The 14,782-nt window shown below is 35.6% G+C and overlaps 1 protein-coding gene across 9 annotated transcripts in view; it reads right to left on the bottom strand.

The window, feature by feature from the left end:
- The window catches only part of DLG1 (discs large MAGUK scaffold protein 1), a 256,793-nt gene that overhangs the window by 47,115 nt on the left and 194,896 nt on the right, over window positions 1-14,782 (bottom strand). For all 9 annotated transcript variants that reach the window (XM_040249498.1, XM_040249489.1, XM_040249481.1 and 6 more), the window contains one exon: window positions 13,309-13,411. In XM_040249498.1, coding sequence (XP_040105432.1) covers window positions 13,309-13,411 — 103 coding nt within the window. The remainder of the gene's footprint in view (window positions 1-13,308; window positions 13,412-14,782) is intronic.

Raw genomic sequence — 14,782 nt, 5'->3', positions numbered from 1 at the left:
TCTTGATCTGGAGGAAGCCAGGGATCATGTAGGAAGTCCAAGCACCACTCTGTAGAGGTCATGCAATAGTGCTCTGAGCCTAAACCTTTAGCTGGTACCAAGTCACAAGAAAAGGGGAGTGAAACCATTTTGAACCTTCCAAAGTAGCTTATCCATCTGCTGATTCCCATTAAGTGACTGCAGTCTATGCTACAAGGACCATCCAAGCCAAAATTCTGGCTGAATTCCTAATCTACTGAATCCATAAAATGATTGCTATCTTAATCCACTGAGCTTTAGGGGTAGTTATGAAGTAACAGTAACTAGAACACAGTCTCACTGTGCAGTCTATTTTATTTGTTCATGAATATATACACACACACGGACAAGCCTTTCTATGTTTATATATATATACACACACACACACACTAGATTCCTAAACAAGGGATCATATATATTATTTAAATATAATATATAAAGTATTTATATAAAATTTGTATTTTACTAAACATGTTTATAAAACATTTATATACACGTAATAAAATATATCTTCATAAAATTTATATATTTATAAAAGTAAATATATAAACATAAAATTAGGAATCTTTATTCTGTTGTTCTAACAATAACCCTTTGTTTGGATTTTGGTCCCTACTATGAGAAATCTCCCCAAATCTGATTCGAAACATTATCCGTTTATGTTAATAACTTCAAAGCAATCAGAAAGTTTATTCTATGTTAATATTGTCAATATTAACAATTCTACCCCCACTTTCTGATAACTGCATTTTCTCCAAATTGTCACAGCATACAGTTTTTTCATATTATACATTCTTTTCCTTATTAACTATCTTAATTACTAATACCAGTCTTTATATCAGTATCTCTTCCATCATTTTGGGTGTCTGAAGTTTGTTCTTTCTTCTCAGGAAGGGTTACGTGAACCCTAATTCTTCACTAATATATTTGATTGCAGCCGTTATATTTCAAGCCCATTTGTTTCAGTTTCTTTCTCTGATTCTTAAGTATATTGACTGCAATGTCTCCTATTAACCACTGCTGATGAAGTTCTGATGACAACTTTTCTTTTTTTTTTAAACATTTTTTGAGGGCCTGCAATTTCACCAAAATATTTTTCTTTTAATTTCAATAATTTTATTAGAATATTTCTCGGTGATTGTTATCACCTCGAAAGTAGAGAGTGAAAAAGTTGGCTTAAAACTCAACATTCAGAAAACGAAGATCATGGCATCCGGTCCCATCACTTCATGGGAAATAGATGGGAAACAGTGGAAACAGTGTCAGACTTTATTTTGGGGGGCTCCAAAATCACTGCAGACGGTGATTGCAGCCATGAAATGAAAAGACGCTTACTCCTTGGAAGAAAAGTTATGACCAACCTAGATAGCATATTGAAAAGCAGAGACATTACTTTGCCGACTAAGGTCCATCTAGTCAAGGCTATGGTTTTTCCAGTGGTCATGTATGGATGTGAGAGTTGGACTGTGAAGAAGGCTGAGCGCCAAAGAATTGATGCTTTTGAACTGTGGTGTTGGAGAAGACTCTTGAGAGTCCCTTAGACTGCAAGGAGACCCAACCAGTCCATTCTGAAGGAGATCAGCCCTGGGATTTCTTTGGAAGGAATAATGCTGAAGCTGAAGCTCCAGTACTTTGGCCACCTCATGCGAAGAGTTGACTTGCTGGAAAAGACTCTGATGCTGGGCAGGAGGAGAAGGGGACGACCGAGGATGAGATGGCTGGATGGCATCACTGACTCGATGGACGTGAGTCTGAGTGAACTCCGGGAGTTGGTGATGGACATGGAGGCCTGGCGTGCTGCGATTCATGGGGTCGCAAAGAGTCGGACATGACTGAGTAACTGAACTGAACTGAACTAGGTACCTGGACAAACCTTTTGATACACAGTTTTAATTTCTTTTTTTAATTTTAGAAGAGTTTTCCTGTTTATACATTTTTATTATTTGTTTAGTTGTACTGTTTTTTTCCTATGAGATTCCTATTATATGTATGTTGAATATCCTCTGCCAACTTTTTGTATCTGTCACTCTCAAATCCATTTTTATTATTTTTTAAAAGATTAATATATTTTTCAAGATTGAAGTAATCACAAACTGTTTTTCCTGAACCATTTGACAGTAACTTGCTACTGTGATGTCACATCACTCTTGAATTCTCAGTGTGTATTTCCTATAAATAAAGATGTTTTTTAATACAATCACAAAACCATCAAAATTAAGAAAGCAACATTAATACATTACTACATCATGCTCACATTCCATTTAAGTTTCCTCAATAATATCGTTAAGAGCAAATTGATCAAGTTTGAAACCATGAGTTGTCTTATGAGAGTATATAGGCATTTAAACTTGTATTTTAAAACATCCCCTCCAGAGAGAGCAGTTCCTCAAATCTCCTTGACTTCGCAATCTTACTACTGCCGAAAACTACAGGTCAGTTGTTTTGTAAAACTTCTCTTTAGATTTGTTGATGTTCTCACATGATGAGTCCTGCAACTTTGGCAGGAATGTTACAGAAGAGATGTATGTTTCTTTCAATGCACCCTACCAGGTGGGATACATTTTTGATTTGTCCTATTACTGATGCTATTAACTTTCAGCACTTGATGAAGCTTGTGTCAGCCAGGTTTCTTTACTGCAAAATTATTATTATTTTTTCAGTTGCAAATAATAAGTTATTGAAACTATGCACACTTCTCCATTCTCATCAAACTTTCAATTAACTCATTTATTTGTATTAGTAATGACTCATTATTTCCTAGTTCATTCAGTGGATTACTATCAGGTATTAATATCATCAATTTGGTGCTCCAATTGTTCCCTATTTGGCCTTTTGAACTGGATTATGTACCCTTTTGACATGCCTCCCATCATTCCTGGAGCACCATGCTTTCTGGCATAAAATACTACAGGATAATCTAATACTTTTCCTGCCCAACTCTTGAAACAAGGTATTTATCAAAACAGCCTTGGCAATTTAGATGGGAATGGCAAACAGATAGGGAAACAGTGGAAACAATGGCTAACTTTATTTTTTTGGGCTCCAAAATCACTGCAGATGGTGACTGCAGCCACTAAATTAAAAGACGCTTACTCCTTGGAAGGAAAGTTATGACCAACCTAGACAGTGTATTAAAAAGCAGAGATATTGCTTTGTCAAAAAAGGTCCGTCTAGTCAAGGCTATGGTTTTTCCAGTAGTCATGTATGGATGTGATAGGTGGACTATAAAGAAAGCTGAGTGCTGAAGAATTGATGCTTTTGAACTGTGGTTTTGGAGAAGACCCTTGAGAGTCCCTTGGACTGCAAGGAGATCCAACAAGTCCATCCTAAAGGAGATCAGTCCTGGGTGTTCATTGGAAGGACTGATGTTGAAGCGGAAACTCCAATATTTTGGCCACCTGATGCGAAGAGCTGACTCATTTAAAAGACCCTGATGCTGGGAAAGATTGAGGGCAGGAGAAGGGGACAACAGAGGATGAGATGGTTGGATGGCATCACTGACTCAATGGACATGGGTTTGGGTAGACTCTGGCAGTTGGTGACGGATAGGGAGGCCTGGCGTGCTGTGATTCATGGGGTCACAAAGAGTCGGATATGACTGAGTGACTGAACTGAACTGAACTGAGTATTTAGAAACCAAGATCTGAGTCTTAGGTGTGCTGACTGCTACTGGGGTGGCACTGAGCCCACACCTTTTCAGTGGACTGAGCTAGAGAATTACAATATATGTATGTAAAATAGATATACATTTATAATGTTTATATTTGTATAAATGGAAAACAATATGTTCATACTAATTTTTCAAATTTTAGTATTATATGGTATATATTTTTCCCCTTTTCTGTAACTCTCTTCTCAGTCAAAGTTACAGATAACAATACACTTAAAATAAATATTCATTTGATCAATATCTTTATGTAACTAGTTTGGGTCGACTCTGGAAGTTGGTGACGGATAGGGAGGCCTGGTGTGCTGTGATTCATGGGGTACCATCTACCTTCTCTAGTACCATCTACCTTCCAGACTGGATTCAGACCAGTCCAATGTGTAACCATCTCATTTTGCTCAGGCTCCCACTTCTTATACCAGGACAGCTCCTGCCCTCATCAGGGGTCAGTCCTATTGGGTTACCATAGCTGTCCCCTACCTTCCTGATCTCGCAATGCACCTAACTACCTTGCTATTCTTCACATACAATGGTTTTAATACAAAATTGATCAGGATGTGGAAGGGAAAGAATTCTTTAATTTTTATTTTTAAAAATTTCCTGTTTTTTACCTACTTGCTTTAAATAACTATTGTGCTCCTTCTAAAATTAATTTTTGAAATAAAATACTTCTTTATTTCTAATAATTTGAGTTCTATTAACTCATTTACATTTTTCTTCCACATCATCAGTTTTCTTTAACTTGTTTTGCAATATTAGGTTATACCTTTCATTTGTTTTCTGGGCATGTCTTTCTGGCATACTTTCACTGTAGAGACATTATTCTGATCCTTATATTCATTTTTCAAATAGGTTTCCACTGGATTCAATCTTGATCCTTTTCTGTTGTTCATTTTTATGTAAATTAGTTTTCTTGAACTTTCAATTAAAGATAAAGAGTATTGGGTCAGGATTTTTCAAGTTTTCTATCTTCACAGCTCTAGAACTCCTTTTTGCTGTTTCTGTCAAGTGTTCAAAGATATATCTCATACACTGTGAGATTTCTGGGTACTGTTCGTTCCTCCCATTCATCTGGACCTTCCAGAAGTTCTCCCTTAGTGAGGGGCATTTAACTAAAATGGAGCTATAGCTGTTAACTGTACCAAGGGGCTCAGACAGATCCAGCTCCTTCACACCTTACTGAGATACCTTGCACTCACATACAGACTGTGCAAAAACCCTTATAGCTTCAGGTGCTGTTCTCAAATTGATCAACTGCATTTTTAAATGAGTACAGACTGACTTTCAGGCTTCTATCACTTCTCCTTGTACAGATGCTGATATCACTATCACAGGGTCTTACAGCTGTTGACAGCTTGTTTATTCTTGTGTGTATTTGGGGGCACATAGGGATATCTTTTCATCTGATTTTGCCATTCTAATTTTTTTCTGGGAGCGAGGAGGAGGAAGTTCTGGGTGATTCAGTTATAAATCTACTATCTTATTTTGTATGTTCTCTTTATCCCCATAGGATCATATTAGTGGCTAACCTAGAAAACTGTTAGGAAATGATGAGTTTTATCACTTATTTTTAAAGTTTCGTAACCTTTAACTTTTTAAATCTTTTAAATATAATTTATTTGTACACTTGTATAATTTTATTTTTAATAATCACTGTTTAACAACTAGTTTGCAAAATTTCTGAAAGTTTAACAACTGACTCTTGTAAGATAGTACCTCACTGAACTTTTTCAAAAGTGACTTCTGTGATTCTTTAGCTCTCTGAGTTCCCAGTTTCCCTTCACTTTTTGTTTGATAATTCCTTACTGTCTTAGCAGTGCAGTGATCTGATGCTTTTTAAAAAATATTTATTTATTTATTTGGCCACACCAGATCTTAGTTGAAGCACATGAGATCTTCAATATTCGTTCCAGCATGTGAACTCTTAGTTGCTGTATGTCAGATCTAGTTTCCTGAACAGGGATTGAACCCAGGCCCCTGCACTGGCAGTGCGGAGTCTTGGTCACTAGACTGCCAGGGAAGTCGCTCCGACGCTTTTAATTAGATGTTCATTATACTTTATGTAGCATTATTAGTTGTTTTCAGCCATTTTGCCTACTGAATTATCCAAAGTCCTAGTATTCTACATTTTAGAAATTTAAAAACTTTCTGTAAAAAGATCACACTACCTTTTACAGAGGGGCAGAAAATATTCTTTGCTGAGATCTAAGTTACTACAAAGCAACTAAAGCTCAGATATTCAATATTTAAGATTTTAGAGACCTAAAGTAAATTACCGACAATATCTTAAATTTGTGCCTTACTGATTTTGTTCACTCTGTTCAGATTTTCATATTTATGGTCTTTACTTACTATTAACAATTTCTCATAACCATCTGCCTGTTTTGAACGTACTTTAATACTTTCCTCAAAGTTAGTTTTCCTTTAAACCTCCCATTTTATTTACCTAAAATTCCTATCTTTTCTTTTGGTTTCAATTAACTCATACTTTCACCTCTAACAATTTTCACCTTATACTCAACCTCTGTTATCTTTTTTTTTATTTTGGAAGAAGAGTCTCATTTCTTTTTTCCTGTTAAGTGATTTGCATCCCTCTTCTAGAAATTACACCACAACTCATTTCAGGAAAGCTACCACTGGAGAGAGGTAAAATGTTAAGAGATAATTTCCACTAAGCATTTCAGAAATTTCTGAATCAAACTATATTCCCTGTCATGAAATATGTTAGGGAATCTCTGAACTATTGGCTATAAGTTAAACAGTATGTGTATGATTGCAAGAGGAGAGACAATATTTAATAGCCAACTTTCTGCATTTTATTTCCCTTTTCAACTTTTAATCTTAGTTTGTATCTCCATACTAGAAGTGAAAAGGTAGAAGAAAGCAGGTGGGAAGAGAGCGGGGAGAAATTTTATCTCCTCTAATTTCTTTGAAGCTTGCAATCCCATCTATGAAGAATAAAACTCATCCATACTCTGTAATGAAATATATTAATTAAACATCTGAGAGCAACAACTGTCAGAGAATGGATACTAAGACTGGTCCAGAAACAAAAAGTCAAAGTTTCTGAGTCAGAAGTCAGGCTGGTTGTTTTAAGTAGGTAGGAAAGAGTTAGAAAGGTATAGGAAGGAAAGTAAGTTACTGAAAAAAATTAAATTAGGAGCCTGCTACAGAACATCACTTTAAGAAATGACAAGTGCTTGCAAAGAAATGCTACTAATCCGATACAACCTCTCTATTCAGTCTCCAAATTTTCTGGTTGCTACTGAAAGTATTTATGAAAATAAGATGAGAAGATGTGTTAAAACTCCATCCCTGTAACTCTGATTTAAATTAAACCTTTGAAACTGAGAAAAGTGGCTCTGGCCAAACCTCTCAGCTTTTCTAGGCTTTAGTCACTTGAAGATTAGGGATAGCAACACCAATCTTGAAAATGTTTTTTCTCCTATGAAAACAAAATAAAATACCTCACAAATTTAAGATTTATCCATGGGAAAGAAAATACATTTAATATATGTTTATTTCTTTCCCTTTGTTCTTCTTCTTTTATCATATCATTGCAATATAATTATTTCTGAAACAAAAAATAAGGTCTGAAAGTTACAGTATACAATGAGTAACAGTGAGATAAAATATTTAAGTTTAGAACTTTTTGTGAAGGGAAGTAGCTTTACTATGTGGTTGAGAAGTATTCAATGTATGGAGATCATTTGGAACCCCAGAGTTGTCACAGAGATTATTTTAAGCTGAGGATATTTGAGGTTCAACAAACATAGAAAAAAGCCTTTTTAGAGCTTTCCTTCTATGAATAGAAGTAGCAATTTCTAGGAAATGAGGCTATTGTATAATACCTCTCCTTTCTTGGGGAGCTTTATGGCCTTGAAGAAGGTGGAAAGACTACTCTTACTGTAGAGACAAACACTGTCACAAACTTTCTCCTAAAAATGTTCGTTTCTTTCCTTAAGAAAACTATTTGTTTTTCCATTAGAAGACTTTTCTCTCCACTGCCCTTTCCAAACTCTGTTAGGCAGGTAAGTCTTTAACTTTAACCATTTAACAGTGGTGCTGGAGAAGACTCTTGAGAGTCCCTTTGACTGCAAGGAGATCAAACCAGTCAATCCTAAAGGAAATCATCCCTGAATATTCACTGGAAGGACTGATGCTGAAGCTCTAATACTTTGGCCACCTGATGTGAAGAGCTGACTCATTGGAAAAGACCCTGCTCTGGGAAAAAGTGAAGACAAAAGAAGGGGTTGGCAGAAAATTAGATGGTTAGACAGCATCACTGACTGAATGAACATGAACTTGAGCAAATTCTAGGAGATAGTGGAGGACAGAGGAGCCTGGGGTGCTGCAGTCCATGGTGTCACAAAGAATTGGACACAACTGAACACCTGAACAACAATGCCAATTTAATGACCTGGTTACTGCTCATACTTGTTGGCTCCCTGTATGCATACAAAATAAAAACTTTTCTTCTGTTAATCTGTCTTCTGTCAATTTAATTCATAGATCCCAGCCCCTAAAACTAAAAGGGCAGAGGAAAAGTTTCTGCTTCTCTACAAAGGGCTAGGAATAAATTTTAACCACATAACAGCTGTGTAACTGGCAAGTTGCTTAACCTTCCTGTACCTTATTTTATGAAACTGTAATGAAAATAACACTAAAAGTGCCCACTTTATAGGGCTTTATGGGAATTAAAAGAGTTAATAAATATGGTTAGATATCTGGCATATATTTTTTTCTATTATAGTCTATCACCCAACTCATTTGTCAAAAGTTCATAAATTCTGGATATGTAGTAAAACACTAGAATAATAATTCCAGTGCTTGTGTTTGATTTCTGATTGTAATTCCCCAAAATGACCAGTAGTAAAGCTCTAAAAAATATATTGTTGCTTATTTTTGGAGTTAGCAGAACTGAGGGGAGCTGGGAGATGAAGTCCTTCTAAATGTTTTTGTAGAGGTTTTCATACTTAGAGCCTATATCATAAAAGTTTAAAGTATATAGGCTGAAGAACTTGTAACAGTATTTCATGGATGACTAACAGGCAAGCTATAGATCCTGAAAGATAAAAACTCGCTCTGACCAAAGAAGCTTACCTCTTTGCATGTATGTATGTATGCCAGATTATCAATGCAGCAGAGAATCCAAAGGGGTTTGTCATTAAAAAAGTGAAGATACTAACTGTAAGGAGATGACTGATTATCAGAGTATCAGGTAATTCCGTTTGTACTTTGGAAAACAGCCCCTTCACCGAGAAAGAAAATTTGACTCTTATCTTTAATTTATATCCTTGGCCCTCACAGCAGTTACAGACTGATGATGTGGAATGTTTTTTTTTTTTTAAGTGCTGTATGACAAAAATACATTTATTAAAACTATATAATTAATTAATATTAAAACATAAAGCCATTGTGTCACTGCCTAATAAACAAACATAAGGTAAGTAGCAATACTGTAAAGAGGACAAGTAAGTTTTCAAAGTACCCAAAACACGCTTTAAAATTTTAATTCTATTATCCTTGGTCTTCTGTCATTCTTTACAGAATGTAATTTTTTTCTCTCGGCCCATTGAAAGCCTGCCCATTCATTAGGCTTCCAGTTAAGTTCCAATCCTACTCTATGGCATTTTCACCTGTATAGCACACAATATGATTTACCTCCTTTTGAGTTTCTAAGGTAATGTTTGTTTTCTGTGCTCTATTGGTACTTACCTTGTGTTTATTAGGCAATGACACCACAGCTGTGGTAAAAAGAAATACAGTACAAATCAATACTGCCAGGCTAAACACTTATCAAAATATTCCTAGTGAAAAGTACTTATATTTTTTAAGGCAACAGACCTGGGACTGAATCCTAGCTATTGCTAGCTTTTATTTGAGTCTATATCATCATCTATATATAGGGATAGAGCTACGTGTTTCATAAAGCTCCAGAGCAAGACTTAAATAAATAAAAACAAATAGGCACCTAAATAAACATATAAACTGTGTTAAGTGTTGTGTGAAAAATATCAACAGTGCTAAAAGAAACAGAATCATAAGAGGGAGCCAATCATATAAATAACGGGGAAAATATTCTAAGAACAGAATGAACAGAGAATTAGGAAAATACCTTCTGTAATCAAGGGTCTGAGAGAAGGACTATATGGTTAGAGCTTAAGGAGCAAAAAAATGAGTAGAGGGAGTGCAGTAAAGCCAAACATGTAAAAGTGTGTTCAATCACACATGGCCTTGCAGGCTCTATTAGGATTTTATTCAGAGCATAACTGGAAGTGTTTTAAATGGGAAATGGTACAATCCAATCTTTTTATTTTAAAAGATGATTTTGGCTGATGGTCTGGACAAAGTACAAGAAAGAAGTAAGGAGACTTGCTGGAGGCTATTAGAAAAGTTCAGGTAAGATACGATAGTGGGTTTGGTCAGGTTAGTGGCCGAGAAATAGAGGGTGAGAAAAGGGAAGGGAGGTCAAGGCTGAGTCCTAGTCTTCTGACTTAAGCATCAGTGGAAATGCCATTTACTGAAGGAGTAAAAGAATTGTTTCAGACATGCTCCATTTCAAACATTAGGGAGAAATACAGCTGAAGAAATCAAATAAGAAGTAACGTCTGGTGTTTAGGAGATATTTGGGGAAAAAAGATATATACACAAGAATAACTAACATAAGAGTCTAACCTTAAAACAGAAGACGTCTGCTAAGTAGTAGCTACTTGAATAAGCAACACTGGATGCAAATTCTCCTTGATAAAAAAAATGGCTCCATCAAGATTAGAAAAGTTCAAAGTTTTGAATATAACTAAAGGAAAAGTATCAATCAGAAAGTTTCACACAGAAGAAAAGCATAGAAATCACAAAAAAGAACAACAAAACCAGAGTACAAGCACAGAAAAAGAGAACCTGAAAAGGAGATTCCTAGGCCCACAAAATACCTATCCTAGGACAAAAGAAGCCCATTTTTGCCAGCCATCAGTGGCAAGTATGCCTAGTGTATACAGAGGTACATTTCAGGCTTAATCAAGAGTCACTAAACACACCATTGATAAAATTAAAGATCCTCGACCTGATCTATGCTCACTAAGCATTAAAGCAGTTCTTTTATCAATCAATTTTTATCTCCTCATTAATAAGGTAATATTCTTAACTGGGTTTCAGAAGATTCTTGATGAACATTTAACTAGAATATATCTGGATTTTGACCATTCTGAGTTTTCTATCATGCTGTCTTTTCAATATAAAGATGTACTTCTTTTTAATTGAGGAAAGTTTTCTTGAGTGAATTATAAGTTCAAGCATTTATTCCCTTCTTTTAAAAAAATTTATTTTTTCCAGAAAGTCTAACTATTATATGCTATAATATAATACAGCATCCCTGGGTTGGGAAGATCCCCTGGAGAAGGGAAAGGCTACCTACTCCAGTATTCTGGCCTGGAGAATTCCACGGACTCTACAGTCCACGGAGTGGCAAAGAGTCGGACACGACTGAGCGACTTTCTCATGTATATACATATATACATATATATATATGTATATATAAAATAACCTGTTTTTTTTCTCTCTAAACTTTAAAAATTCTCTTTGCTTTTGTTTCATTTTGTTTACTTTGCCTACTGTATCCTTTATGTCCCCTATTGATTTTTTTCTATAATGTCTCTTTGTGTTTCAACTTAAGAAAACAGTTTGCTTTCTTCTTTCCTGGGTTATGCTAGCTCAAAGTCAATCTCTTCTGGTTGTTAAGCCATCTTTTCCTCCTGCCAATAAGCTTTGTTGTTTGTTTCCACCTCTTCTTATTAGTATCTCTGTATGAATGCCAGGCCAGTTCCTTTTAAACTGCTTATTACTGAATGAGTTGGCTGACCAGAAAGTTTGGAGTGCAGGGTAGAGATGGAAGCATATTTTTACATCCTTTAAAAACAAAAAACTGTCAACTTATCTGAAACTAGAAACACAGATGGTTTTGACCAAATATGGGTCCCCCTAGTTCTCTAAACAAAACCACATCAAGGATGGCTTTTGCTAGCTTGCTACTCCAATTTCCATGTACCCTGCTATAAACAAGGGATTTATAGCCCCTCACCTTTACAAAGTTCAATTTAAGTTTCGTTACCACTGAGCATTCTCAACATTTCATGTTTTTACCCTTCTCTTCTTTCCATGTAGCTTTTGCCAGATCTTAACTTGCTTAAATAGCCTTTACCTGTATTTTGTTGCCCAGATATTATACCTGTCTTCTTAGTTTTGCTTAATGCTAGGTGAAGCTGTATGGATAGAAGTATGTTTACATTTTATTTTCCTTGTTGATTTTGTATTTGGTTTCCATATAATATACCTGTTGGCAAGAACATGTTGGCCAGAAGATAAAAGCATGGCTAAGTCCCAGCGGCAGCTTTTGTTTCTCACAAAAATTAATAAGTTGGCATTCTGACTTCATCTATTATTCCTTAATTTGCTTGATTAATGTGATTTATTTGGAACTTACCTCTTACATAAATGAATTTATTCTTGTTCAGTTATGAACCTAGAATGCTATGGTTTATAATAAATATTATATTATGAAATAGCAAGCAATGCCCAATATACTACTTTGATCACATTAAAACACATATTGGAGTTTTGTTATAGAAATAAATTCTGCTCCAAGAAAAGAATAATAAATGTAACTAAACTAATGTTGCCAAATTATAGAATGTTTTGCCTGGCTCCTTTAGTCACATCATTCTTTCCTTCTTCACCTTGTTTATGAACATTAACTAGTATGCTATGTATTCTTTCGGGTGTTTAAGCTTTTTAAATTCCACTGAGGTTTTACTGAAGTGTTTATGTTGATGTACACTAGAGTCTTATGTATGCTTAATATGACCTCAAATTTTCCATTATCATCTCCCAGCAGGAATCTGGCAAGGTTATATCCATAAGACTGCACTATTTAGAAACATATCATATTCCAAATTTGTATTCTTTCTTTTTTTAAAAGTAATAATAAAAGCTATTAGAATATCTTAACCTTGATATTAATAAATATAATCTAATTCAAAAGTCAGAAAAAATTGAGATAACTTAATAGACTATCTTTGCTTTTCAACCACTGAGTTAGTAAAAGGTATATTTAAAAGTATGTGTTTGGTTAGATGACAGATTTTAAAAAATTAACATTTAAAAATTAATCCAAATGATGATGAAATATTCAAAGAGCTGGCAGATACAAGTTCCTATATGCTATTTAAAAGCACTTTGATCTGGACGGTGAATTACATTCTAACTAAACAAATAACAGGGTTATCCTGGTGACTCAATGGAAAAGAACCCTCCTGCCAATGCAGGAGATGTGGATTCAGTCCCTGGGTTGGGAAGGAAGGTAACCTTGAGAAGGAAATGGCAACCCACTCCAGTTTTCTTGCTTAGGAAACCCCATGGACAGAAGATCTTGCAGACTACAGTCCATGGGGCTGCAAGAGTTGGACATGACTTAGTGACTAAACAGCAACAGCAACAAAAAAGTAACAGATTAATGAATCAGACAAAAACACAAAGAGAAAGCTAAGCTTCGGAAGTTAACCGTTATTAAGAAGAAGACTTCTAAAAACTGAAATAAAAAATAATAACAAACAAGAGGAAATTAATACCTTCAGGTCGGTACTGTGCAACAATTGTGACAGCTTGGCCAGCATTTTTTAAAGCAGCTGCTGCCTGCTCATGGCTGGCAGTTCTGAGGTCAACACTGTTTACCTGTAAATCAAATCAAATATTGAATTTGAAAGAAAACCATCACGCTAATTAGAAATCATAATTGCCTGTTTGTTAAGAAGGCACAGATTAAAAAAATTACTTGCAATTATTTTATGACTAAAATATGTTCTTGTTCTGATTTACTAAAAATATATTGCACAGTAAAACAAAAGACTACTATCAATCAAAACATTTTTATTCACTAAAAATACTATGTTTAGGGTCAAGTGAACAAAACCAAAACATTTCCCCCTAGGTTTCCAGAAGAATACCAATCTCCTGAGAAATGTCCCTTAGTCTGACAACATGAAAAGTCAAAAGTGTCATCATTTTTTATATTTCATTTCACTAGTAATTCAAACAATGAAAAGGAAATTCATTTTGTTTATAGCATCATTTCAACTCCCGTTATATTTTCACTATTATTAATCTCAATTTCAATTCTCTTCCTTTCTTTCCTAAACTAAACCTTCGATTCTTTTGGAGTAACTGGAAAGCAATAACTTCAAATATTAAAACAGCTCAGATCTCACAGACTGACATTAAATACAATAAATGTCACTAAATGAGCAAGACGACATTCTTTTCTTTTTTAACACGGGGACCTTCCTTGGGTGAGGTGATCAATCCCACTCCAGAAGAATCAGTTCAGTTCAGTTCAGTTGCTCAGTCGTGTCTGACTCTTTACGACCCTACGAATCGCAGCATGCCAGGCCTCCCTGTCCATCACCACCTCCTGGAGTTTACTCAAACTCACGTCCATCGAGTTGGTAATGCCATCCAGCCATCTCATCCTCTGTCGTTCCCTTCTCCTCCTGTCCCCAATCCCTCACAGCATCAGAGTCTTTTCCAACGAGTCAACTCTTAGCACGAAGTGGCCAAAGTACTGGAGTTTCAGCTTTAGCATCATTCCTTCCAAAGAAATCCCAGGGCTGATCTTCAGAATGGACTGGTTGGATCTCCTTGCAGTCCAAGGGACTCTCAGGAGTCTTCTCCAACCCCACGGTTCAAAAGCATCAATTCTTCAGTGCTCAGCTTTCTTCACAGTCCAACTTTCACATCCATACATGACCACTGGAAAAACCATAGCCTTGACTAGACGGACTTTTGTTGACAAAGTAATATCTCTGCTTTTCAATATGCTATCTAGGTTGGTCATAACTTTTCTTCCAAGGAGCAAGTGTCTTTTTAATTTCATGGGTGCAGTCACCATCTGCAGTGATTTTGGAGCCCCCTAAAATAAGTCTGACACTGTTTCCACTGTTTCCTCATCTATTTCCCATGAGAACAGGCAACTTAATTCCTCTTTCTGAAAGGCTGCCAGTACCTAGTACACTGCACAGTACACTACCTTTAGAGAGTAAAACTTTT

This window comes from Oryx dammah, unplaced genomic scaffold (assembly GCF_014754425.2).
Source record: "Oryx dammah isolate SB20612 unplaced genomic scaffold, SCBI_Odam_1.1 HiC_scaffold_2, whole genome shotgun sequence".
Taxonomy (NCBI): Eukaryota; Metazoa; Chordata; class Mammalia; order Artiodactyla; family Bovidae; genus Oryx; species Oryx dammah.
This window is presented reverse-complemented; position numbering and strand designations above follow the sequence as displayed.